At 38.7% G+C, this 25,924-nt stretch overlaps 4 protein-coding genes across 19 annotated transcripts in view; 1 reads left to right on the top strand and 3 right to left on the bottom strand.

Annotated features, from left to right (window-relative positions):
* LOC132984087 (uncharacterized) overlaps positions 1-8,193 on the bottom strand; it is a 32,514-nt gene extending 24,321 nt beyond the window's left edge. For 12 of the 16 annotated variants that reach the window (XM_061050732.1, XM_061050747.1, XM_061050748.1 and 9 more), the window contains exon 1: positions 4,841-4,994. In XM_061050732.1, the coding sequence (XP_060906715.1) occupies position 4,841 (1 nt within the window). In that variant the 5' untranslated portion in view covers positions 4,842-4,994. Of the gene's footprint in view, positions 1-4,836; positions 4,998-5,729; positions 5,863-8,079 lie in introns of those variants that run through there. The other 4 variants (XM_061050738.1, XM_061050736.1, XM_061050737.1 and 1 more) reach the window with 4 other exon arrangements.
* A 3,315-nt stretch (positions 8,194-11,508) lies between these two features.
* LOC132984088 (potassium channel subfamily K member 5-like) lies at positions 11,509-14,995 on the top strand. The gene is made up of 5 exons (XM_061050751.1): positions 11,509-11,793; positions 12,409-12,520; positions 13,310-13,476; positions 13,574-13,742; positions 13,857-14,995. The coding sequence occupies exons 1-5, from the start codon at positions 11,608-11,610 to the stop codon at positions 14,564-14,566; spliced, it is 1,344 nt and encodes a 447-aa protein (XP_060906734.1). The 5' UTR covers positions 11,509-11,607; the 3' UTR covers positions 14,567-14,995.
* Positions 14,996-15,093: 98 nt separating this feature from the next.
* On the bottom strand, positions 15,094-19,192 carry LOC132984090 (serum paraoxonase/arylesterase 2-like). Its single transcript, XM_061050753.1, has 9 exons — positions 19,075-19,192; positions 18,775-18,842; positions 18,474-18,529; positions 18,101-18,266; positions 16,971-17,094; positions 16,680-16,877; positions 16,493-16,574; positions 15,697-15,825; positions 15,094-15,615 (listed from the first exon to the last, which is right to left on the bottom strand). The coding sequence occupies exons 1-9, from the start codon at positions 19,155-19,157 to the stop codon at positions 15,454-15,456; spliced, it is 1,068 nt and encodes a 355-aa protein (XP_060906736.1). The 5' UTR covers positions 19,158-19,192; the 3' UTR covers positions 15,094-15,453.
* Positions 19,193-19,767: 575 nt separating this feature from the next.
* On the bottom strand, positions 19,768-24,806 carry LOC132984089 (serum paraoxonase/arylesterase 2-like). The gene is made up of 9 exons (XM_061050752.1): positions 24,649-24,806; positions 24,417-24,487; positions 24,277-24,332; positions 23,416-23,578; positions 22,786-22,912; positions 21,703-21,906; positions 21,523-21,604; positions 21,301-21,429; positions 19,768-21,213 (listed from the first exon to the last, which is right to left on the bottom strand). The coding sequence occupies exons 1-9, from the start codon at positions 24,723-24,725 to the stop codon at positions 21,052-21,054; spliced, it is 1,071 nt and encodes a 356-aa protein (XP_060906735.1). The 5' UTR covers positions 24,726-24,806; the 3' UTR covers positions 19,768-21,051.
* Positions 24,807-25,924: the final 1,118 nt, after the last annotated feature.

Below are 25,924 nucleotides of genomic sequence, written 5' to 3'. Positions count from 1 at the left end.
AAAGGTTATAGCAATAACTATGTCAGAGAATCTGTTGTTACATACTGTCAGAGCATGACATCAGTGATGTGCTTCACAGTCAGGGAATAAGGCCTTAGAGTTTAATGAACATCTCTTTGATTCCCTGGTGAGGCAGCGGCAACAAGAGGACAGATCTGGTATATTTAGAAACTTCTAGCCAGCCGATTAAATCGCACAACTGACTAAAATACACCTCACATATTATGTCTAAGTCAGCCTCATCGGTTACACTTGGCTCTCATCGACGACAATAACTGATTGCGTTTTGACTCATTTGCATTCAATCTGGAGCAGGCGGTCTGTCTAATTGGGGACTAATGTGGCTGTGTTTGTCTCTTCCATATGTAGTTTAAGTCGCCTGCATTGTACAGGGGAGGGGGAGGGGTGATGCTAGACAGGCAGACAGGCAGGCAGGCCAATCTTCCAGATGTACCATGCCTCCCCAAAGGGTGCAGCCCAGCCCTCTATACCATACACTTCCTACTGGCAGTGCAGGACAGCAGGAGAGGAGGAGGAGGGGGGAACTGACAGACAAAATCCTCTTTAGCCCTCCCATTGTTTGTGTCCAGTGACCAATAACTGTGCCGCGTACTATAACTAATCCTGCCTACCCTTCCCCCCACGAGACCCCCCATAGGCGTATTCCCTAGGTCACCACACACACACACACACACACACACACACACACACACACACACACACACACACACACACACACACACACACACACACACACACACACACACACACACACACACACACACACACACACACACACACACACACACACACACACACACACACACACACACACACACACACTGGTATGCATCATTGCTCATGGGCTCCTCTGGGTCTTTTAATGCTCTGTCATCTCAATTGTGATTGTCAGGAAACAGACATGCTCCTAATGGACCAGCTGAGCTTGTGTCTGCTGCCTCCTCCATTTTGTGTCGCCTCTCTAACATCTCTGCTATCGGCCAGCTGAGCAGGACCAACCTGCATCATGACTGATTGAGATAGCGGCAGTAGCACAACGGGATCTCTTGATAAAGCATCCGTCTCTCATGAAACGAGGTGTATTTCTTTTTGGGTGTGGAGATAATTAGATGAAATATTGCTGTGCTGTAGAAAAAAGGAAACCTGCCCTCAATCCTACATAATTAGAGTCTCTAATGAGCTAAATTATAAATGAAGTGGGCCGCCCTCTAGCAAAGAGCAGCTGGATCAGGTGCCAACACAAGGGTTTGAGTTAAACAAGGATCTGATTTAGAGTTGATGTGACTTCAAATTGAATTGAATGTTGCAGCAGTATGCTATTTTGAAATTTGATCCAATGAATTCCACTCTAAAATAGTAAGATTTGGATAACTTGCTTCTTTCATATCTATTTGCATGCTTTAATTTAAGTATCATAGAATTTAGCAACAAACGCATTAATTTTTCCCTTCAAATTATTCAAAAACTTCATAATGATGATAGCCTCTTGACCTAACTGGTGCTAACCCTTAAACTTTGTGTTAATCTGGCTCCCCAGTTTGTCTAGACACCACGGCCTCTGTATCATGTCCTGTGATGATGAGGTGCGTGTCAGCAGTTGTTTATGTGTGTAATGAAATAAGACAGGATGGCTGAATGAGGAAGGAGCTTGCAGAGGAGGACGAGGAGGAAAAGTATATAAATAGCTACGTGTGCTCAGGATGCAGGGACTCATTAGTTAGACTTTACAGACAAGCTCAGATCTATTTCTGTTCGCTGTGTGCTGCACACAACACGCATATGCACATGTGCATACCTGTGTGCACAGCAGCAGATGCACACATTACTAAAAATGAAAGCAGACAGATGAGATTGCATTTGGTTACATCCTCTTCACCACAGCTGGTGACATGTTTACATGAGATCAAAAATAACATTGTCATGTAGGAATAGTAGAACGAAAAGAAAGCATGTTTCCTGGGTACTGAGAGTAGGCTTAAGGAATTAGAAGGAGTTTAGAGTTAATCAGCCCCCAAGTGACCAAGTGAGATTATCTCCATCTATCTACCTGCCTACTGTATCCATCTCACTGTCTCCCTCCACTCTGATTCTCTCTCTCGCTCTCTCTCTCTCTCTCTCTCTGTCTGTCTTTCAGTCGGGTGTGCGTGCCTTGTATGTGGGAGGGAGAGAAAAGCTGGCAGAGGCACAGTGGCAATCAGCTGTGCTGATTCATGGTTTATGGGGAGCCCCGCCTACCTGGCTGAATACCAACAGAAATGAACTGAAGGCCAAGATATCAGTCCTCTGGCCACATGGCGGCTGCTATTAACCTCACTAAGAGACACACATGCAAACATACACGCTAACACGTGCCTTGCAGACAAGTATGCATGTTCTTTTAGTGCACACAAGCCTGGCCAGTAACATCATTTTTATACACACAAAATTGGAAGGCACTGCGTTACCTTTTTAGTGCATTATGTGAGGCCCCATTTGCATTATAGATTAAGCAACTGATTTGTTTTCAAGTTTCACTTCACGAATGTGAAAATGCTTATTGCTTAATGCTTAGTTATATTTCCTAGAATCCAAAGCCACATAACAAACAACTGCTCATGTTCTATTTACTGTCATTTATGACCGAGAAGAGCAGACAATCCTCATGTTTGAAAAGCAGAATGCTGCAACATTTTGCCTTAAATATCAGGGTATAAAAATGTACCCTTTTTTTATCTAGGCTATTACCCCCCTGAGCTACGCACAAAAGTGCAACTACTCCTCATTTGGTCCACATAATCTATTATCAGACTAGTTGACAATAAACTGTGTTTTCACCTATCAATGAATAAAAAGGCCAACAACTCTAGAAGACAACATAATCACCTCATTAAATCATCATGAGATGTAAAGTAATACAAACATAGTAACATTTGAATGAAGTGCTGTAAGCATGGCATCTATACAACAGCATATCTTTTGAGTGCACTTCATGAAGTCTGACAAAATGATTTCAGACTACAAAGGCTTATTTCAGCCTTGTCCTCTGGGTAAACCTATCCCAGACCAGGTCTTTGACTAATCAATACACACAGATGGTGTGTCAACCTGATGCTGTAACATGAACCGACATGGGAAAAGAATGAGGTAGCTTTATTGATTTACTGCGGTTTCCCTAAAAGCTATTCTAAATCCATTCCCAACATCACCTCAGCCACTGGACTAATGGTATATCTAGAACTTAAGTGCACATTATGACAGCAGTGTTCTCTTTATTTTGGAAATGTGCAAAATCCAGATGTGTGTCTAGACGACTGGAGTGATGAGCAAAGAAATTTAAATGTGTGAGATAAATTTTCATCATCTAAATGAAATAATTCTGCTTAATTTTAAGAGAATTAGTTTCGTAAGTTAGTCGAATCCACAGACTCCCTCATTCATAAGGACAAGTACAAACCACTGTGTACAGTGTGTGGAGTCAGTTCCCTCTTTAGTCGTGCTCACACAACAGAGTAGTAGTCTAACAGCACCAACGCATCATAACTCCCAAAAGAGGATTAACACCAGCAAGCTCTTCAGGGACCTTGTTGACCTCACTCTCACACAGCAGAGCCAAAAACATCCTTCAGCATCACTTCAGCCGTTTGTGTGTACACAACACTGCTGACTCGGCAGCACTACGGAAGACCCCAAGCACCCAGGCCTCACCGTATTGTAACCTCTGTGTTTACTTCTACTGCTCATGTAAGCACTTGGCAGTCCCACTGCATTAATGCTGCCTCTGTCTCTGCCTTGTCCTCCCTACGTCACATCTGCAGCTCCATAAAAGATTATCTGACTATATATATCCAGAGCTATCATCAATGGAGATGAGGCTTATTGGATGAGTTTCTCCTAAGTGCAGGACTGTGAACACAGACACAATTTCTCATATGCTGCCCTCCAGAGAAGAAGGATATTTTTAACCCATAGTATCTGGGGGTGAAAGCAAGACTTGTCGAGCAGAAAATGAAATCCAAAGCAATGCCATTGCGGAAAAAAAACAACAACTGTACATTTGAGAAGAAAAGCACCTCAGAGAGAAGCATTGACACAAAGAACATCCTGACATAAGAAAGTGCATCATCAGGAACAATAACTGTTTCACATTTATAAGACTTAGGAGAGAAAACGTGATAAAAAAAATGGCACATTCGGTCACTTTAAATCTCCATTCAGGGTTTTTTTTATCGTATTGAAAACTTTACACCCTCTGCAGTGTGGGCTACTTTGTGTTAAGAGGACCCCATATAAAATATTTTCCCCCATAATTCTGAAAATGCTACCAACAATTAGGCTGCATTACCACAACATAGCCTGCAACGCGTGTCTCAAAACGAAACAAATAGGCTGCATTAGGAAATGATTTGTTCTAAAATGTAACCAAATGTGCGTCCTCTTTTAGCAGAGACGACTTGCATGCCCATTCATTTTCACAAAAACAACTCGCACATGTTGGAAGCACAATTGCTGCCTCCGTACACACGGACCACTTTTGATTTACGGTGATGAGTGCCGACTAATTTAGACTAAGTCGGGAAATATAAAAGCTATACTATTTTAATTGAGTCAGGAAATTATATATGAAATATCGCATCGTTGTCTCGCTTAAAATTAGTCAAATTTTCAACTTTTTTTTTTCGAACGAACCTTAAAACAGTCAGGCTACAGGATGGGTCCTGCGTGCCAGGGTATTTAAACAATCTGTGTATAAAAATGGCGCCGAATGAAGTAACAAAACAAATAAACACTAAATCATCACAGCGCGCGCGAGGGTTATACACCTTACATAGAGCTTACCTACTCTAGGATTCGCATCAATGGAGATGAAAACAGCATAAAATCCGATAAAATGCAATATTCCGCACGTTCAGAGGAGAAACAATGTTGCGGAGCGACACATGCTTTGTTGTGCTGCTGAAGGTGTCCGATGCTCGTAAATGGGTGGAGTCTCACGACGAGGATCGGACTTGAGTTGACCAACTAAGCAGCGCGAGCACGCCTCACAACCGCATGTTGAGGTGAAGGAGACGAGCACAACTATCCTCACAATAAAACTGCTAGAATATATTTCTGCCAGTGTTGGTGCATGTTTTTTTTCCTGGGAAACGGTCGTGTTTACTTTTTCAGTTTTAAATCACAGTTTAATTACAATGTTGGAACAGTAGCCTCGTCACAGATAAAGGCCTACCCAACAGGCATGGAGCAATCATTAGCACAGTACAATGTCCAGAAACAGGAGTGAGGAGGCTCAGGGGCGACATCATTACTCCCCACAGTGTTGCCCAGTCTTTTCAGGCAACAACGTGGTGCATTCAAGTGCACAGTATGAGAGCAGTCAGTACTACAAACTGGAGCCAGTTAGGGAGATATTAAAAGAGGCAATGTTTCAAGCATCCAGCATCTTATCTTAAAGGGGAAAAAAAACAACTCCAAGTCAACACATGTGTGCCTATAATGTGCACAACACATACACACAAGCTGTTTATGGACTCCTGCATGCTCCCCACCCATCTGCCTGACCCCATTAGGGCCATACAGCTCATAGGCAGCAAATGGGAGGGGGGGGGGGGGCGTAAAGGGGTTCATTATTCTTTCACCCACACGGTAGTAGAGGAACCACCACCTTTGTCTCTGACATGTTTGATATTTCTGACCAATTTATATACAATTATTTGAATAAAAAGTCTTACCAGTTCAATTGGGATTTCCTAAGTGTGTTAGAAATTCCAAATGAGTTGTCAAAAAGCTCGGGGAACAACACGCAATGGTAGGAGAACATGCTAGAAGGCGCGGAAACAGTGAATAAAAAAAGTGATTTTTTTTCTTTAGACTTTGATCAGTGATGACGCACAAGCAGCGCTACACTACAAAAACCGTTGGAGTTAAACATTTACAGTAACACGGTGCTCTCACAGGAAAGAACCTGGACAGGTGCAACCAAAGATGGAGCTATTTCTGATACGTAGATAATTTCTGTTTGGGATTTAGTTTGGGGTAAAATGTCAGATTGATAAAACAAAAAGGAAAATCCAGGAAGACAGACAAACAAACAATGACTTCGTGAACTGCTTGTGTTGCCTTCAGTTGCTTAGGAACCCTGCCCTGCCCAAGGAGCAGGTGTTGAGCTGGACCCAGGAGAGGGAGGAGAAACAGAAAAGAGGGGAGCAAAAGAGCAGCAGCAGCAGCAGCACTGGCAGACCCACAGTCCCCTGAGACAGTGACAGACTGGAACCACAGACTCAGAAATGAGCCAGCAGACACACCCAAAACACTGACACACACTTTCTGTTTTTTCCCCCCCCTCTTCATTTGTTCAAAAGCGCGGGCAAACACGCACACATGATGCTGCAGTGCAGTACTCCAGCAGAGTGCATGGGGGTTATGTTTGTTTGGAACATCTTTATCCCTCTCTGGCTCCATCACCCAGGGATTACATAATGTCCCATACCACTTCCACCCAATTCATCGCTCTGTGACTTTCAGCACTGCATCTGGGTACACGTCACACAACATGCCGCATTTCTGCCAGGATCTTATGTAAAACAACTTGGAAAAAAGGCTTTAAATATGAATTTTGCGTGCAGTGATGCAGTGCATGTGATGGAAGCAGGGCTGCAGGGGTTTTATTTGTGCTCTGGATTTGAGCTTCCAAGAGCACTGACATGATAGATGGTAACAGTGCATCAATATTCATACTGCACTATTATGTTATGAAGAATTTATGAACCAGGATTGTTCCATGTTCCTACCACTTTCTGCCAGCAGACATGTTGCCCATCATTGTTGTTTTAAGGAGACATTTGAATTCTAATCCTCGCCTTCAGTGAGTTCAAGAATGTTGTTTCTTTGAAGTGGGGGATTTTGAGAAGAATTCTTATTAACAGAATACAGAGAATAGGACAGGACAAATTCCCCAAGAAATGTAGTCATGGATTCTTTGTAGCTACTAAAAATATTGCATCAAGATATTTTGCAACGCAATTAGTCATATTGCAAATGCAATGTTTATAATAATAAGCATGCACTAATGTGAGATCTCTTAAAATCACCCTGTAAGCCCTGGAGCTCACAGTACTTTGAACAGATTGTGGTGGACATTCTAGGCCACGCAAGTACATGCTACATTGAGTTTGATCATCTGCTGTTACTGTAACAGATTACGTCTTCCTAGTTTACACTGCCACCTGGTGGAGAGGAGGTGAATGTATGAGCTTTTTAAATGCATGCTGCTTATTGGACTAAACAATAAGTGTTGCAGGTCTGCAGTAAAATGAGCCCCTCATGTTAACCCTTCAAAAAACACGAGGGACTCATTAAAAAATAACGCACCACCTCTCCTGTACACTGGTACTTTCCTAAAAATTTAAGATAAAAAACTAATTTGTAAAATATCAAGTAAGGGCTACATTAATATATTGCTGTGAGGGGGAATCCCCAACAGTACCAATGTTAGTTATCACAGAGTTGTAATGCATGCTGGGAGCATGTGTTCATGAGAGATAAAGTGTTTGTGACGAGATCACTGAGGCTACATGGCTGCACAACCACTCCCATGAATGTTGAAAAGTATTATACATTTCTTTAACTTAATCAAACAATAATGGAATCATTCAATTAAGTGTAACAACATGTTTGCCTGGAATATAAAGAGATAGTTTGATGTAAAAGTGTCCGTATTCTACACAAATAAGAATAAGCTGTGATAGAGAGGCAGCCAACACATTGCATGAAAGAGACACATAAGGAGTCTGAACAGAGATCCCTGATGGAAAGCCTCTTCAAGCAGAAGCCAGAACAATTTAATATTTTATAGTCTCTGTTAAGACTGATGAGCTGCTCTGCAGCTGAGAGCAGGGTTCTATAATTAAAGTCATACCTTGCTTTAAATCATATTAAGGAGGTCTCATCTTGACATGTGAATTTTTATACAATTTGTTGTATTTACTATGTTATTTACTGTATGCTAACAACAGTACAATAACATCAAAATAGATCTGCTTTGGTTCAATCTGCTCCTTTCTAAAACAACGTAATACTCACATTAAATCCATGTTGAAGATCAGTGTAGATCGCATGGACAATCCCAAACAGTGTTCATGACCAGGTCAGAGAGAGGGGAAAAAAAGAGTGTGTCATTAAAAAAAACTTAGGTTATGATAGGACATGGGATGATACAATCCCAGTTAATGAAAATAAAAATAAAAGGTGCCACATAAAGGAGTTGTATAGTCCTAAGGGGACCCTTATTTTCAGACTAATTACCCGAGCTATCCGAAAGAAATCACCCAATGACTGTTACAGGTAGCCTTAGCAATAACATAATTCAAGTGTCACAATATAAAAAGCTTTGTGTAAATATCCTAGCATCTTTTTCATAAATATAACTTAGTAACTAGGTTATACAAGTCAACAGGGTTTCCTCTCGTTTCCCTTTTTCTGTCATCAGCATCATTATTGGCTCATACTGTAGGATAAGATAATCTTTCAATTTGTTAAATTCTTTCTGATAATTAGGCCAGGTATCGTGCACAGTAGAGTCCCTTCCTAGCGAGGGAAACAACAACAACTACAAAGACATTCACTATAATTTTTGTATTGAATTCTCCTAAATAGCTACTTTAGGCTATTTCTTCTTTGAAGGCTAACAACATAAACATCCCTGACCTCTTCTTTTTTAATCCCTCTAATACGCTGCACTGAACTCTAAACGAACTGCCGCCGTGACGAAACTGGAAATGTAAACGCTCACTGTAATAAAGGTGTGCAATAAAAACACGACAGCAGTGTTTGAGAGGGCGAGTCTTACCTGTGCAAACAGATGTGTTTCCTCCACCTTAAGCTAGGTGCCATAATTCCGGTGTTTCACTACAGGACAAGTTGGAGACTATCGATCAGGTTTCAAAAGAGAGGCGGCGTCGCAGCAATGACGAAGCACTAAAAGCAGGGCTGGGTGGAGATCAGAGGTGGAAGTGTTACTTTAAAAACACACGCAGATAAGCAGTTCATATTAAATAGTTATGATGTGCCATTAGCATCTAGGAAGAAAGATGCAACATTAAAATTATGTACAAGCACAAGGCATTTCTGACCACATTAACAGGTGAGTCAGGTGAGGTCTGGTATAGTTCCTGGTATAGGCTAATTCCTGCAGTATAACACTGGTTGTTAGTGGGCGCAGCAACCTAAACTAGGCTACTTTAGTTTAGTTGACTGCACTTAAAGAAGGATGAAGACAATAATGTTCATTTATAGGTTACGAAAACGAGTCTTACCAAAATGGCAGCTCAGTGTTAAATACGCACAGGTGTTGTTTACATGTTGAGTGTAAGTGCCGGGTAACAGAACAACGTGTGGTCAGTGGTCAAATATTAAGCTTTTTGTTTAACCTGTGGCACCTATGTTGCCAGTCAAACGGTGAATAGTCACAGACAGGCTGATAATAGTTAAGAGTCACAGCCACTTCTCTTGTGTATGGGTATGGGGTAATGGTGCAATTGTGCTGCACTGCATTTTTTTGTAAATCCTCAAGGGGGCAATCAAAAACAGATTTTGTGTGTGCATGTGTTGATAGATCTTAAAACTTTTTTTTTTTAAGTAGCCTTCCCCTTCGTCTACGTATATCAAACTCTTTAACAAAGCGTTTCCACACGTTTATTGATGGCTACTCAATTCTGCTTTAGCCTAAAATGTTCCTGTTTTTTATTATAGGACTAGGCTATAGCCTATTCATTCCCCTTAGTGCATGAGTGCTTCTAGTTATTTTGTGCTTTTTACATTAACTGCAGTTTTCAGATCAACTCAGTCATAAAACACAGGAGGCTGTAAATTAATGAATTCATAAAAAGTGTTGGTTTGTTCATAGGTTGATCAATTGACAATTCTTATACATTTCTTCTGTAAGTTAAATAGAGAAGTGGTCTTTGTATTGCATGCTTTTCCACCTATGGTTTCTACCTCCATACTGTAAGTCATATACAGAACTATAAGAGAACAATAATGTGTATAAGGACTTCTGGTCTGGACATAATAAAGGCCTAAATATATGGCTCCATTTAGTGACTTTATTCTTTGAAAGCAGAGTGAACTTCCAAAGGGCACAGCTCACCTCAGTCGAGCTGCCACAGCTGGAACATCTGTCTCAGTATTACTTTGGTTCATGTTGTCACTGCTCCTGTTGGCCATGTAAAGTATGTTAGTCAAATATATTAGACATAGAGTGTTATAGTGCCTACATACAGTTTGGGAACTTAAACAAGGCCGTTTTTTAAGACAGAGGGATAAATAGACTATCAGCATCATTGCCTTCACCTTTCAAATGCAGCATATACTGTAGAGAGGACAACACCTCTCATCTATTATCATGCTGAGCAGCAAGGATCCACCCAGCGTGATAACTATACACACTTCACGCCAGCCTTCTGGATGCTCCACACATGAAGATAAGAGCAACCGTCACAGGCAACACACATCGGCTTACACACACATGTGCATAACTATTTAGACCAGTGGTTCCCAAAGTGGGGACCGGGACCCCTGGGGCGTCGCAAGACAGTGAGAAGGAGGTCGAGAGAATTCCAAAAACACATTAAATGAAAAAGGACTTAAAATGTGCATATTTTAAACATTGTAAAAAAAAATTATACAAAGACACTAGCTCAAGAGATGACTTATGTTATACGTCTAGCATTTGTTTTATAATAAATTACTAAAATAATATCACAATGATCAGGCTGGTGTGTTCATGTGTGTTGTTCTGATGCCAGTGTTTAGGCCAATAAGTGTGCCCTACTGTGAGGAAATGTTTTAACCACCTCCATGGACAGTGTGGGTCCCCAGTCTCTAGCACCTTATTTCTGGGGGTCACTGGCCAAAAAGTTTGGGAACCCTTGATTTAGACTACTGAGGACATGATGCCTGTTGAGGAAATTACGAAGACTTTTCCACACAATAAGACTCAGACGGCTTACGTTGATGAAAGTTTACACGTAAGAAGAATACTCATGAGGAGACATGACATCAGGGTCGTGTCACATTGACCCACCTAGACTAATCTGTGATGTCAATAACACTGGAGCAGACAACAAGTCTACCAAACATCCTTGCAGATATCAGGAAGAAATTCATGGTTGAAACTCTCCAAGCTGTACTTGGTGTATTAATAACAACTGAACTCTGTCAGGTCTGACTGACATTAGAGAACAGTGAATAAACCTAATGACATCTGTACATTATAATCTAAATAACTACAGAAATTCCACCATAATGCCCACTGTTGAATGTTTACATCTGCTTTTTGCAAGTAGCCTATTCAAAAACATAGATTGATATATGTCATTTTTATATACTCTGGTAATTAACAATTGGACATTTATAGAATTATTGATTTATAAAGGAAAAGTATCCTACATAGTGATCAGATCATCTTGAGAGCTGAATCAGTCTTCAGCCAGAGAAGTGTGTTTCATTGTGTCTGAGCAGGAAGAGAGCCCTGAGGGTTGGATAACGACACGGTCTCTTAGTGTGAACATGAGCTCGTCGGCGCTGTTACACTGAAGTTATGACTTAAAAATGGCAGATTCGGGTCCGTTTTTAACGTCATGTATTATTTTCTACCTGTCGATCGGTGCCGCAATATTTCAGATTCTCGAGGAGCCCAACTGGAAATCAGCCAAGGACAAATACACCTTAGCAAAGGAGAACATTTTGAAGAACTATGCCTGCTTAACCAAAGAAAGTCTGGATGAGATTTTAGAGGTATGCAGCATGTAGGCTTTATCATATTTAACTGTTTTCATTCGTCTGACAAAAAAAAAACATGGTGGTTAATGATTCATTGACAACATAAATAATTCTTTCATTAGGCTACCTTGAAGAGAGTATAGGCTTCATTTGATAAATAACTATCATCAATTCTCATCAAGTTCTAAAACGCCATAAAGTAAAAGTGTCCCTAGGCTTACATAGACAGCGTGTTATAGACTTGTGACTTAACTAACGATAACTTGTTATCAAAGAGTCAAAGTAAAGTTATCAGGAGGCTATAGCCTACAAATCATGACACCACTGAACCGGTTTTTCTGCTTACCCTACAGTAAACAGTAATCTGTCTAGAAGCGGATCATTACAATAAAACGCCTCAAATTTGACTCAAAATGTTCATACTGCAAAGTTGTTAGCAATTCTGATTGAAAAACATGGTGTTTGTTTCAAGCGTGACGGAACATGTCTCCCTAAACCACAGATATTTTACTGGTGGCGTAAAGGTGTGTCGCTGTAATGGCAGCGTTTCCTGTAACTTTGTTGAGCCATTATAAACGCCTTCTTTACCTGTTTGAGTAGAGAGAATTGTTCCTTTGTTTACACTCACAGATCGTGTCTGAGGCAGCAGGACAAGGTGTAACCATCACAGGGGAAATTCATCGGAACTCCTGGGACTGGGCCAACTCTGTCATCTTTGCTTCCACCATCGTCACTACTATAGGTTTGTGCAAAAGATCTTGTCTACTTAGGCTACTTTTTTAATGTGTCAGAGTAAGCCTCTACATGGACTTTGCATACATGAAGAACAATAACGACAGAAAAAGATGAGTGATTTATTGAAGATTGATTAAAAGTAAAAAAACAAAACAAAAACAAACAAACACTTTTCTAGGTCTGGAAATCATCTTGAAGAGTTATTTTAAAAAAAGAGAGAGAAAGTGTTGAGCTTGATCTCCAACATCAACAATTGTAGACATTTTTGTTTTTCTTCTCATTATTAGTATTATTTTTTCTTCTCTAAATCTTAATTTAATTATCTTTTCTCTCTTCATACCTTTTCTTTGGATTTTTATCTATTTTTATTTTATTTCATGTTGTATTCTTGTATGTATTCTTGTATGTATTCTTGTAAAAAAAATATGTATAAAAATGTGCCAGGATGAACAGAATTTGTGATGAAATATGACAACTTGTAATGACGTAAAACAGCCTGCAATAAAGTATTAAAAAAAACAAAAAAACAATTGTAGCTTACAATAATAAAACATTGAATTTAAAGATTCATTTTAGGGTTCTTCCTGCCAAATTGTCATTGACTTTCAAAAATAAAGCATCTAGCCCACTTTGGAGGGTGATCGCATAACTTTTTGCCAAAAATGCTTAAAAATCTAACAATTATGAGATAATCACCATTAACAAAGTCAAAAGAATATTTGTAAAAAAAAAAACTTTGATAATGTAAACCAATACCTGTCATAGTGGTTCAATAACATTTCCATCTCATCTGCAGGTTTTGGTAATGTTGCTCCAAAGACTCAAGGTGGCCGTGTGTTCTGCATCCTGTACGGCCTGTGTGGGATCCCACTGTGTCTGGTTTGGATCAGTCAGCTGGGTTCGTTCTTTGGAGACCGGGCCAAGCGTCTGTCTGGAGTTCTGATCCGTAAAGGGGTCTCGGTGGTAAGAAGAAACTTACTGAAAGCAGTGTTATTTTTCTGAATACTGTTTCTAATGAGTAAACTCCAAGTTCTAATGTTTTATTTCCCCCTTATGCCAGAAAAAGGTCCAGTATACCTGTACAGCCTTGTTCCTGTTATGGGGGCTGTTTGTGCACCTGCTGATCCCTCCATTTGTTTTCATGTCTATTGAAGAATGGAGCTACCTGGAAGGGATCTACTACTCTTTCATCACACTGACAACGGTTGGTTTTGGAGATTATGTAGCAGGTAGGTTTGATCTCCTCTTAATTTGTTTATTGTTACTTAAAGGTTAAAAGTGGTTTTGGACTTTCTGTTTTGTTGTGTCCTCTTCATATGTTGGTGCACGGACTCTCCTTTCAGGTGTAAATCCAAACATAGACTACCCCAGACTGTACAGAGTATTGTCAGAGTTATGGATCTACATGGGCCTGGCCTGGCTGTCTCTCTTCTTCAGTTGGAACGTCAACATGGTCGTGGAGGCTCACAAGGTGCTAAAGAAAAAAAGGAAACTCCGCCAGAGACACTTTTACGATGTGGATCCCCCTTCTGTTGCGGAAAATCCCAAGTCGAATGTAAAACCGACAACTATCGACATCTTCAACTTCCCAAAGGATGAAGACTACAGCACAATTATCAAGAAGATCGGAGACGAAGCCAACACAATAAGTCCTCTAGAACACATTAATCGCTCGAAGAGCTGCAGCGACATCAAAGCCCTCAACATCCAGACCCTGGATCACTCGCCTCGGCACACACGGTTGATCAGTATCAGTGACGTGTTTCTTAATGCAAAGGCTAACGAGGACAAGGATAAACAAAATGAGGTGTGTACTATACTAGAAGAAAGCAACAGAGACCCTGATCCTGCAGCAGGCATGAGGAAGGATAAGGATGAGAACAAGGACAGTTGTGCGTTTGATTCAGAAATTATAATCTTAACTGTACCTACTGTACCGGACCATTCTGCAGAAGAAGAGAGTACGCAGCATCCTAATGGTGGGGGGACAAGGTTCACAATTTCCAAGGTAAAAGAGAAACATTTGGTAATGGAGAAGGATGAAAAGGGGTGACTTTTCCTTACCTCTAACAAAACGTCACTTCCAGTCAGGCTGTGTTGTTTTATAAAATAATGTAGTAATTACTGTTAACTTTTTAAGGAACTGAATTTCGTGTAAATGATTCCTGTTGCCTGTAATTGTTATTTTCTGATAAAGCAATGGTGCCAAATTGTAATAAATATGCCCTTAACCTGATCAAAAATGTTAACGTTAGGGTTCATAAAGACAGTTTTTTTCATTGTCTCTTTGGTTCAAAAAAAGTAACAAAGTTGTACTCAAAACAGATTAAAAAAAAAAAAAAATAAATCCTATTCCTGCCCATTTCTGTTGTTCCGCTCCTGTCCTGTTGGCTGCAGTAGTTTAGCTCCATGTTTATCAAGAGTGTGAGGTAAAAGGTAAAAAAAAAGAAGCTTAAACTACAAATGTAAAAGAAAAAGTAAACAAAGAACTATCTAATGTTCCTTTGAGCATTTTGATTTGTAAGGCATGGAGCCATTGTATACATTTAAAATAAAAAAGTTTAATTCCAATTCCAAAAATGAATTATATTATTGGGATTTATTAAATTTATCACACTTAAACATTTCAAGTGCGATTTCTATAACAATTTTCAGGCATTATAACTTTTACATTTCATTAAACTGTATAACAAAACTATTTTGTTCTACACAAACTAAGGCTGTACTGCAAATAGGTTTATACTTTATCTTGTAAACCATGCAGTCTATGCATTAGCCACACTCAGTGAGCTGCTGTACGCATCAGGTAAAACATTAGTCCCTTTTTTGAAATGGCAAATCAAAGTTTCATTTATTAATAGGCCTACATTTTCTTTAGCCAGATCTTTTAAAAACAGAACTTATGTGTTTAAACATTGTGAGGCCTACAGAATGCACAGATTATTTCAAATCACAGTACAGGGCTTTGTGAAAAACACTGCCGATAAGCAGCTTTCTCTCAAAGCGAGCTGCCACACTGGAGGCCATGATCGCTTTGCCATTATCAGCGTACTCTTGGCTCACCACTGGCTGCTCCGAGTGAATGCTCTTGATCAGGATAACCTGGCGGAACATTAAAATATAACACACATGTTTAACTGTTCACATACACTATCTTTAAAAAAGAAAAATGAATACACAAACCTCTGAGCCAGGGGGATCTTCAGGGTTATAGTTGAAAAGCTTCATGCCATTTGGATGACAACCCAGCCATAGGTCACCTGTTTGGTGGTCCACCTCGATGTTATCACAAAGTGACCCCACATCTACAGACTGGTGAGAAGGGTTACAGCAAATTAGACTAAAGAATGTCACTTGCTTTTTTAAGATTTAGTTGTGGAAAAGCACAGTAAAAATAATGTTAAAAGTGCTTTTGCCTTTATGGGAAATATGCCTTTTTGCCTTCTTGCCAAGGTTGATCAAAAGGGCCATCTCTCTCTCTCTCTCACTCTCTCATTTGTCAATACACTAAACATAAAGTTGTAGCCAGCAAGAGTTAGCTTAGCATTTAAACCTGAAAAAGGCACAATGCTAGTCTGGCTGTTAAATGTTGTTTTGTTTGTATAATGTGTACATATCTACTTAAAGTAGATCTAAAGCTAAATCTGGTAGCAAGTTTGCTTTGCTTAAACCTGTAACAGGGGAAATACTAGCCTGGCTCTGCCCAAATGTGACATTATCTACTAACAGAATACCTCATTGTTCAGTAATTATTATTACTTATTGCTTGTTTAATATGTACATATACTTAAATATTACAATTTTCAGGATTTACAAAGGGTTTTTCCATTTTTAAGGCAAGTGAAGCTAACGGGCTGCTAGCTGTAGCATCATATTTTCCTGTTATATAGGCTATATATATGTATAAAAACGAAAAGGATGTCTTAAAATATCAAACCAATTGGTTTCTTTTATACAAAGTAAGACAATACTGCATTACCTTAACAAACACTAGTTGTTCCCCTTCTTTCCTCTCAAAAACTTGTATGTCATGGCCTATAATATCAGCAACATAAATATACCTGTAAAATAGAGATGTATTATTTTAGAGTTTTATTGGAAAGGTATGGAAATACATCCAGTTTTAATAAAAACTCATGCAGTGTTTTAAATTAAGTGGGATTCACCGTTTGTCCGGAGAAATGTTGATGCCATTTGCACTCAGGAAGCCGCTAGCTGCCACCTTCACTTCCTTGGGACTGTAGTAGACCACCTCACACCAGCGGAGACCCAGGAGGACAGTCAGGTAAAGTGCATCATTTGGAAAGGAGTGATCATTTGTGGCGTAGAAGCTCTTGACTCCAACAGCAACTATGTCATTTACACTGAAAGATATTGAATAAGGTAAAATATGTTAAGTTTGTAAAAAAAAATATGTCACACCATTTCATTTGAGTCATACAGTTAGGCCTACATACCTGTGGAGGAGGGGGTGGATGATAGTTTTCAGGTGCACAAGTGTGTTCTCTTCAACAAATTTGAAGATCTCTACTTGGCTTTTGTACTGAGGGTGATTGACCACAAACAGGTAAACAGAGTCATCTGGAAAACAAGCATTTGTGTTTCCATTATTGATCTGAAAATACTGGCTCACCATTGTTTTTAAATGTTACCCGTCGATATCAGTCCTGTTTAATTTGGCAACACAACAGACCAAGTCCCTCAGAATAACCGTTGTCTTGTCTGCATGTTGAGGAGGTAGAATGGTAGATAGCAATCTAATATCAATGACATCCAATGAAAAAACGTATACACTGGATCACACACTGCATAGGGTCGATACCCTGTATTCATGAAGATAAATGTAAGTCTTTTAAAGGGGAAGGAAGACTCCACCACTACCAATAAAAACTACTGTAAAAATGTGATAATAAAAGTAAATATGGGAAATATTTATTGCAGGGAAAATGCAAGTCATAAACACAAAAAAAAAACTGCTTGATTGTAGGAAAAAGTGTTTTAACTTTAAATTATATGAATAGGTTTAATGCATGAATTTTATTTGTAAAAAATAATAAACCTTAAGACTCACATGCATGCAGATCTCCTCTTTTTACATTTATTTCACTTTGATAGCAGAATGTTTGGTCTACAGTTGTCCCTATTTCCCATTCTGCTTCTTGCTCTTTAATTAACTGGCTTAGTCTTTATTTTAAGATTTTATGATGTTCTTCAACAGAAAACGGCAAAACCAGAGAACGACAGTCCATTTAGTATGATGAGCATTGCCTGAAGTCTCATCAAAAAACATGCACTGGAAGAGATCTTTGATGCAAGTAACTTTTTACCTCTTGGGTATTTTCTGTCATTTTGTTTTTGCATTTTTTCACTTTTCAGGCAATTTTTACTCCATTCATCAACAGTATAAACTTTAAGATCACATTTCCTACTGTGGCCTTTAAAAATGGGTAAGCGATATGAGGATATATATGGAAACTATGATCATTAACCATTTTAAGAGCAATGTTTTGAATAAACATATTTTTCACTCAGGGATCATTATTACATCCTTCCTTTTTGTGTTTTCTGCACCTGATTTGTACCTCACCTGCTTCATCAGTGTACACACTGATGCCATGAGGGTTAAAAGAGCTGAGGTCAAGCTCTCCTTTGATTTGGAGCTCCACTGGTGTTGGCTTAGGGTGCAGGAGATCCAAAATGTACAATTTCCCGGGTTCATCAGAGAAAGAAGGTACTCCAGGATAATGTAACCCCTGAGTGGAAACATAGGATGTGAGATGATGGGAAAGAGCTGTGATTTACCTCGAGGAGGTTGTTACACAAACATGACTACCTGAATTATGTCAACTAAAGTTATTGATAGTCACAAATTATTTCAAAGTACTGATCTGTTTGTAACAACATGTTGAGAAAGAAAACAGCGAAATAATTATTTACAACTATATATGTTAATAACATACTGTGCTTATAAAGGCCAGTCCATCTCTTAGTATTGTGATATCCTCTGCCCCATATTCTGTACAAAGCAAATCAAACATTGTTATACTTCAAACGTCTTTAATTTTACTACTCAAGCTTACATCATTGCCCACACTTGACCCACTGTCTGCTGACGGGACTTTAGACTTGTGTTGTATGATCACATTTGACACATAAGTACGGTTAAATAAATCAAAAAACATGTTTAAAACATGACATTTGTTGACAAAAAAAATCTCAAAATTAACACACTGACATGAAAATAAAGACAGGATTGCCTACCTATATTCTTTAAGGATTGACAGTTGAGGTGTTTCACAGACACTTCTCTGTAAGCAAGGCTGAACTCCCTGCAGAGAAAATCCAATATAACAAAGCCTTTTTGGTAAACAAAACCAGAACCTGCAAGCGCTGTTACATAAAACTGTACTATTAGCAGAGCTTAGGTATTCATACAACCAGAGTCCTCAATTCCTTCATACACATAATGTAGTAAGCAACAGCTGACACAATTCAAAATAAGTGCATGTTATCAACTTGTATTCCTCCATATGTCTCTAATTTACTTTAAAAAATACCTACATTAATTTAAGGTATCGGTGTCCAATAAAAGCTGCAAAAGCAGCGACAAGAGCAGCAATCAGTGCTTTCCTCATGGCAGCCATTAGAAGTCAAAGGTCACTTTACACAGGGGTTATACGAGAACTCTTCCTGATTGCATTCACATAGGTTCACTGTAGATGGAGCCAAAGTGTCAAACCTATGTCAGTATATTTGTTCATGCAGAGTTTACAAAACCAGATGGAATAGTCCAAATTGGCATTGAAATTATTCCAGTTGCAAAGCATCTCCGCCCACAGCAGATATGGACCATGGGGTGAAGTCAGTAGGCATTGCACTCACCGAGTCAAACCACACCTCGGAAAAAAACAAACACATTAAAAGCAAGGAGGCTTAAAGGAATATTAAACAGTTAGGGTGTCAGTTGTGTTGTATGACTACTGTTTGTACTGAGAGGAGTGGAGAAGTTGAAGAAAAGTAGGCAAAGGGACGGACAGACTTTAATTTCTTGAAGGCAAGATAACAAATGATGGTATATCTTGATCTACTGTTACAACAGCAGGTATTGGGACACAGCTTCTCATAAACACTTTTGACAGTTTAGATTTGTGTGGGCGGATTATGTTGTATTTCATCCGTCTGAAGGCACACCACAACCATTTTCAAGTGCATATACAGAATGTTGAAGAACAAGACAAACTACAACCATGATGACACCTTTCACTGTTTTATTCAAATCAAATATGGGAAATAATTATTGTATATTTTAAATCAACTGCAATTAAGAAATAAGTCACATCCAAACAGTGCATATTATATATATATATATGTATGTTACATGTTTGATTTTGGAAAGAAGTATAAAGGCCTGATATTATTAAACTGACTGCAAACACATACAGCAACCCACTTATAAAAAAAAATTACAATTCCATGAAGAGGGTGTAAAGACAAATTCAGATTAGATATCTGGCAGTCCTCTATAACCGTCCTCAAACACCACACCCTCACATACAACCCGGTTTAATCGGAAACAAATTGACCAATTTGACATTCAATTTAACTGCGCCCCATCAACATCTTTTTCTAATCCTTTATTTTTTTCCCCTGTTTTTCAAGTTGTTTTACCAAGAATTATTACAATGGAAACAATTGTGTAATACTCTTTGTGTTCTGACTTAATGAAGATCTTTTTTGACGTTTCTTTATATCAGCAATAATACGACGTTTCCCCTACTTTCAACTCCAAGTTTAACTTTAAAAATCCCAATAATAGAAAGAAAATATTGTTTAACACAGTGGTCCCCAGCGGGCCCCCCTTTGGCAGATGAAAATATTTTCAATATTTCAAGTCCCCCACCCCTTACCATACACATTTATACACCTCACACTAAACACACTGTCAGTCACGCTCTTTGTGAACATATTCCTATAATTATCTCAGATATTGGCAGCAAAAAGTACAGAATAGCTACTTCAGTTGGGGCCAACAAACTGAAAAAAGTAACAAGTCACTCTTAAAGAGGAAGCAACTAAAAGTGATGCTACAACATTAAACAATCAAATTAGTGACGTCTGTTGTAGATGTGTTTTCTGCCTTATATTAAGGTGGAAGTCCTCTTAAAGTTTGCCATGCTTTGCTAGCAGTGAAAAACGGTACACAAACAGTAGTTCGGGTATCTGCAGGTCAGTAACTGTAGTACTTTAAACACTTCTAAATATGGGACTGCACCAGGGGCCATTTCAATTATCAAGTTAAACACCACACCATCTATCTGTCTCCAGCTCCTCTTAGCCGATTTTTAGGGTCTTACATCAGAGATTTTCTCAACCTTTTATCAGATTAAGTCTGGTAGAAGAATTTGTGCTTTTGCATCAATGCATGTCATCATTTCACATCATCATTGCAATAACTGACTGGAAGACTTGTGGAAAGGCAGATCTAGATCTCCTCTTCTGTAGTTGAATTTTGAGGATTTTTATGAAACTCTTCAGTGCCTAATTCAGATCACAGCACAAGCCTTTATGGAAAACAGTGCCGATGAGCAACTTTCCCCCGTAGGTAGCAGCTACAGAGGAGCCAATGAGCACATGGCCGTCATCAGCGTACACCTGAGTCACCACTGGCTGGTCAGAATGAATGTTCTGGATGCGGATGACCTATGATAACACATTTCACAGAGATATAAAAGCATGAAAAGACAGATCAGGAAAAAATAGACAATATTCAGTGTGTTCTTGACAAACCTCTGATCCAGCTGGGTCGTTAGGGTCAAACATCAAAGCTTTCAATCCATTTGGGTGACAGCCCAACCACAGGTCCCCAGTTTCAGGGTCGAGTTCAATATTGTCAACCAGTGACCCAACAGCCACAGACTGGTGAGGTGTCACAAACAAGGTTATTATCATAGTTATCATAGTGTCTTGCCCTTAAAAGATAGCATGAACTATTTGGAGCAATAAATTTACCTTTATAGAGACCAATGAATTGTCTTCTTTTCGCTCAAGCACATGCACATTATGGTCAAAGAGGTCTGCTACATATATATGGCTATGAATGCAAGAGAATATAAAAAATGGATGTTATTTAAAACATAATAAAGGCGTAAACGAACATACAGTGTGCCAACTTCTGCGCATCATTCTTACCTTTTGTCTGGTGAAATATTGATGCCATTTGCAAAGTAATATCCCTCTGAGACCACCTTCACATCTTCAGGGCTGTAGTACACAACATTTGACCAAGGCTGGGCCAGGAAAGGCTCCACTAGACCTTTTATGAATGCATTTGTGAAGTAGTGATCGTTGGTTGCATAGAAGGATTCAACTCCTACCGCAACAACGTCATTTACACTGGAAAGAAAAAACAAAAATCTGACATTATTTATACAGTTTTTACTATACAAAATGCATAGGCTTATTGTTTTAACTTTATCAAAACACAAGCTAGTTTTACAAATTTTCACTTTATTATATATATTTTTTTATAATGACTTGAGAATTTTCTGCTACTTTGCCACAAGCACAAACCTAGGGATTCTGGAAAATAGTTGTAATTCATTTCACCGCTTCTTAATTGATCAGCAACTGGAGGGACGACTGCAACACTACGGCTAATTTTAGCATTCAACCACTTCCTAGCTAACATTACTATTTGATTGTAATATGGGTTAAAAGGAAAGGGCATACATTCCTAGCTCAAAAAACAAAAACATTAACTACTAAATTTAGTACACTAGGTTACTAACTAGTTAAGCTAGCACCTTCGAGCTAACTGTGTTGTTTAATTGTGAAAAATCACACAAAAGAAAAGCACAAATTCCTAGCTTGAATTACCATCAACCAATCACAGTTAGCGAATCAGCTTGCTAACTAGGTAGGCTATTTTAACAATGTAGCAGCCAAAAAGCTATGAAGAGGAAAGAGAGTAACTCCTCAGCTAGCTTTAAAGGTCTAACAAAATTTCCTGGTTGAAGATAATACTATCTGACTTAACTGTTTAGTGGTTGAAAGCTTACATTTGCTATTGTCAAGTGGTAGCTAATGGTCAATCCAAAAAATACTTCAATGATAATTCTGCATTTCTATGATCTGCATCAGCAGCAGTGCAACATCATAGTAGCGTTTGAGCTTCCTACAGGGAGTGTGACATCAGAGGAAAATGCCCAACCGCTAAGCGAATATGGTCAATAAAAATAGACAGACTGAATTTTTCATTTACAAATACTTTACCTGTGGAGAAGTTCATGTTTGATTGTTTTCAGATGCACCAGTGAGAAGTCATCCTCAACAAATTTGAACAATTCAACCTGGCTTTTGTGTTCAGGATGACTGACAACAAAGAGGTTTACTGTGTCATCTGATAAGAAAATAAAATGATTGAAAAAAAGCGGAAAAAAGGGTCAGAATATGTGCTTCTTGATAGTCCTCAATGAAAGAGGTACATACATTAATGGTAACGTACTTTCTGAAGTTACTGGTTTCAAACAGGAAACAGACTTATTGTGTATAAATTAAGTCCATGCCCTGGGTAGTGTAACAGACTTTCCTAGTCCCATGGTGCCCAAAAGGTATCTACTTGGATTATCACAGCAGGTTTGTCTGCACACTCTGCAAACACTCAAAGGTGTGTGAGTGTGTGTGTTCACAAACACCAAAATATAAAACATTTCATAGGAAGCTGAGGTGATGATATTATTCTATACTTTAGCACAATGTATGAGTCTTTGTATAAATATAAATATGGATACATCTGAATCATATTGAAAAGCATTTGGATATGGTTTATTATACCCTTTAGGTGCTATCTTGTAGAAACTTAAGTGTAACTTGTGTTAACACATAACTAGATTTTTTTTTTACCACTTGGATCGATGTATACACTGATGCCATGAGGGTTAAAAGACTCCAGATCAAAGTTTCTTGGCATGCGCAGCTCCACTGGCTTCAACCGGGAGTCATTCATGTCAAGAACAAAGATCCTCCCGGGCCCATCTGAGGTTGGCATGCCAGGATACTGCAGGCCCTTAAGATATCCAAAAATATATTTAATCATTAAACAATAAAAACAAACACTGCACATTAAATCATGACACAATTGTAACGGTTAACGTAAGAATCCCCTTTGATCAGGGAAAACGGATAGGCTCTTACGCCATATTTAGTAGCATAAACTTTGTACGGGAATTGTTTTGCTAAACAACAACAGTTAAGACCAAGCAGATAAAGCAGTTCATGTGGTTAATTGAAGATTAATGTGTGTGCTTTTGTTGGCCTCTGAAGCTATTTGCAGGGAATAAAATAAAACACTCATTTAATTTTTGTCAAGCATTTCCAAAAAAAAAAAAAGATTTGGTACCAGAACAAGGATTTGTGTGACTAAGTATTTTACAAAAACAAAGTTTTGACTTCAATTTCTGAATGCATAAACACATTAATATAAACATACACAGGTCAACATACACATTTAACTTCATATACATATAGGGTCTAGGCCTACATCTAGAAATATACATAAGCCACTAATGATCTACATAAAGTGAGCAGTCAAAATGATACACTTGATTGTATCAGATTGTTAACATAACAGAAAAACGACACAAAGTTTTCAATTGATGTTCGTTTGCCTACTATTTATTTATTCAGCTACTTTGTGTTATGTTCGCCATGCCAAATGTCACAGGCGTTTACTTACAGCATTTCAACTCAAATAGGCCTACTTACAGTGCTGATGAGGGCAAGCCCATTACCAAGAATCGTGATGTCCTCGGAGCCATGATCTAAAAGTAGAAAAGTTGCACAGTTATTTTTCTTGTCCCCCCCTGAGTTTTTAATGTAGCCTAATGTTTTCTGGCGATGCATACCCAGATTTTTCAGTGGGACACAGTTTGTGAGATGATTCTTAACCAGCTCCCTTGAAGCGAGTGTCCTTTTCCTGCAATGTTGTCAACGCCAAAGTTATGTGAAGTATGTAAGTAACCAAAAAAACTTAAACCCAATGTTAAATGTTAGGCTACTAAAACATCTCATGCCCAAACATTCCGTATCCTTTTAACTTAAAAAGTAATTGAGTTGCCTCAGTGTTTTTTCTTTTACCTGAAGTTGACGACCCTCTCTCCTAAAAACGCGGACAAGCCAGCTATAATAATCGAGATCCAGACTAACTTTCCCATTTTGAAGTCGCGCTATACAAATGTTTACGACAGCTTTTAAACCGGTCGACTTCTGCAGCCCAGGAGTGCCAGAGCGGGCGTGACTAATGATGCCTTCAGGATAATAGGAAATTAGAATACACATGTAAACAGTGACAGATTATATTCTATATTGCCAATTAAAGTTGCCGTTTTGAATATGAGTATTACCAAGAATCAGTAACATGTCCAACTTCACACAGACAAGGTTTACAAAAACAAGATTGCAATCGTACAACTACTTACAATCGTACAAAATGAAATTCCTAGAGGAGATGAGCGGATTGGTTGTCCCAAATTCCGTATCGCCGAAGCAGTCGCAGGGCAATGCAGCCCCTGTTTATCGCTTGATTCCTTTGTTACAAAAAAAATTAAGAATTAAAAGTTGTTATTGCAAAATGCTCCCGCTAAAGAACGTGAACATCTTAATATTTACAGTCTATGGTGAACACACGTTTATCTACAAGTTTTACTGACGCACCTAAATATGGCATGATTCCAAATGGCAGGAGTCACTACACCGGAGCCAAACACAATCCAACAACTGCTGAAATGCGACCCTTTCGATTGTCTGCATTATTACACTTCTAGATTTTATTTGCACAAGATAGTGAAAGTGTCCACTGAGGTTTAAAACAGTAAATGAGTAAAGCATTTAATCTTTGTAAATAAGTGTCAATCTGTGAATGTTAATGGTCACTAGACTGGTATTCCTGACATTGGACTTCTCTTGAATGTAGAATATATAATATGTATTTTATAGTGTTATCCAGTTCACATTTTTTAAATAGTAGGTGCTTGGGAACAAGCTGGGTCATCTAAGGCGCTGTGTATCAACCATCATGTGTTTTTCTGCACGTGGTATCATGTTTATTATTATTGGTATGTGGCTTGAACGGAACAATCTCTTTTTGCCTGTAATTTATTTCACCAATCCTATTCATGAATTATATTTCTATTATTTCCCAGCTCTCAATAACATTTTACCTCATGGTGTTTCATACCTTCATAATTACAAAAAAAAATGCTGGAAATGTTGAAGGATTGATTAACACCTTAGTGGAGATGTGAGAGGATGAACTCAAAGCTGGGGAATCAACTGGGGAGTCTTTTGGGATAAGGCTGCTGGTCTGCTTTAAATTCACTCACATATTATCAATGCAACCAGTCAACAGATGGTA

Source organism: Labrus mixtus, chromosome 11 (assembly GCF_963584025.1).
Source record: "Labrus mixtus chromosome 11, fLabMix1.1, whole genome shotgun sequence".
Lineage (NCBI taxonomy): Eukaryota > Metazoa > Chordata > Actinopteri > Labriformes > Labridae > Labrus > Labrus mixtus.
The sequence above is the reverse complement of the archived record's forward strand: the minus strand, read 5'-3'. Positions and strand labels throughout refer to the sequence as shown.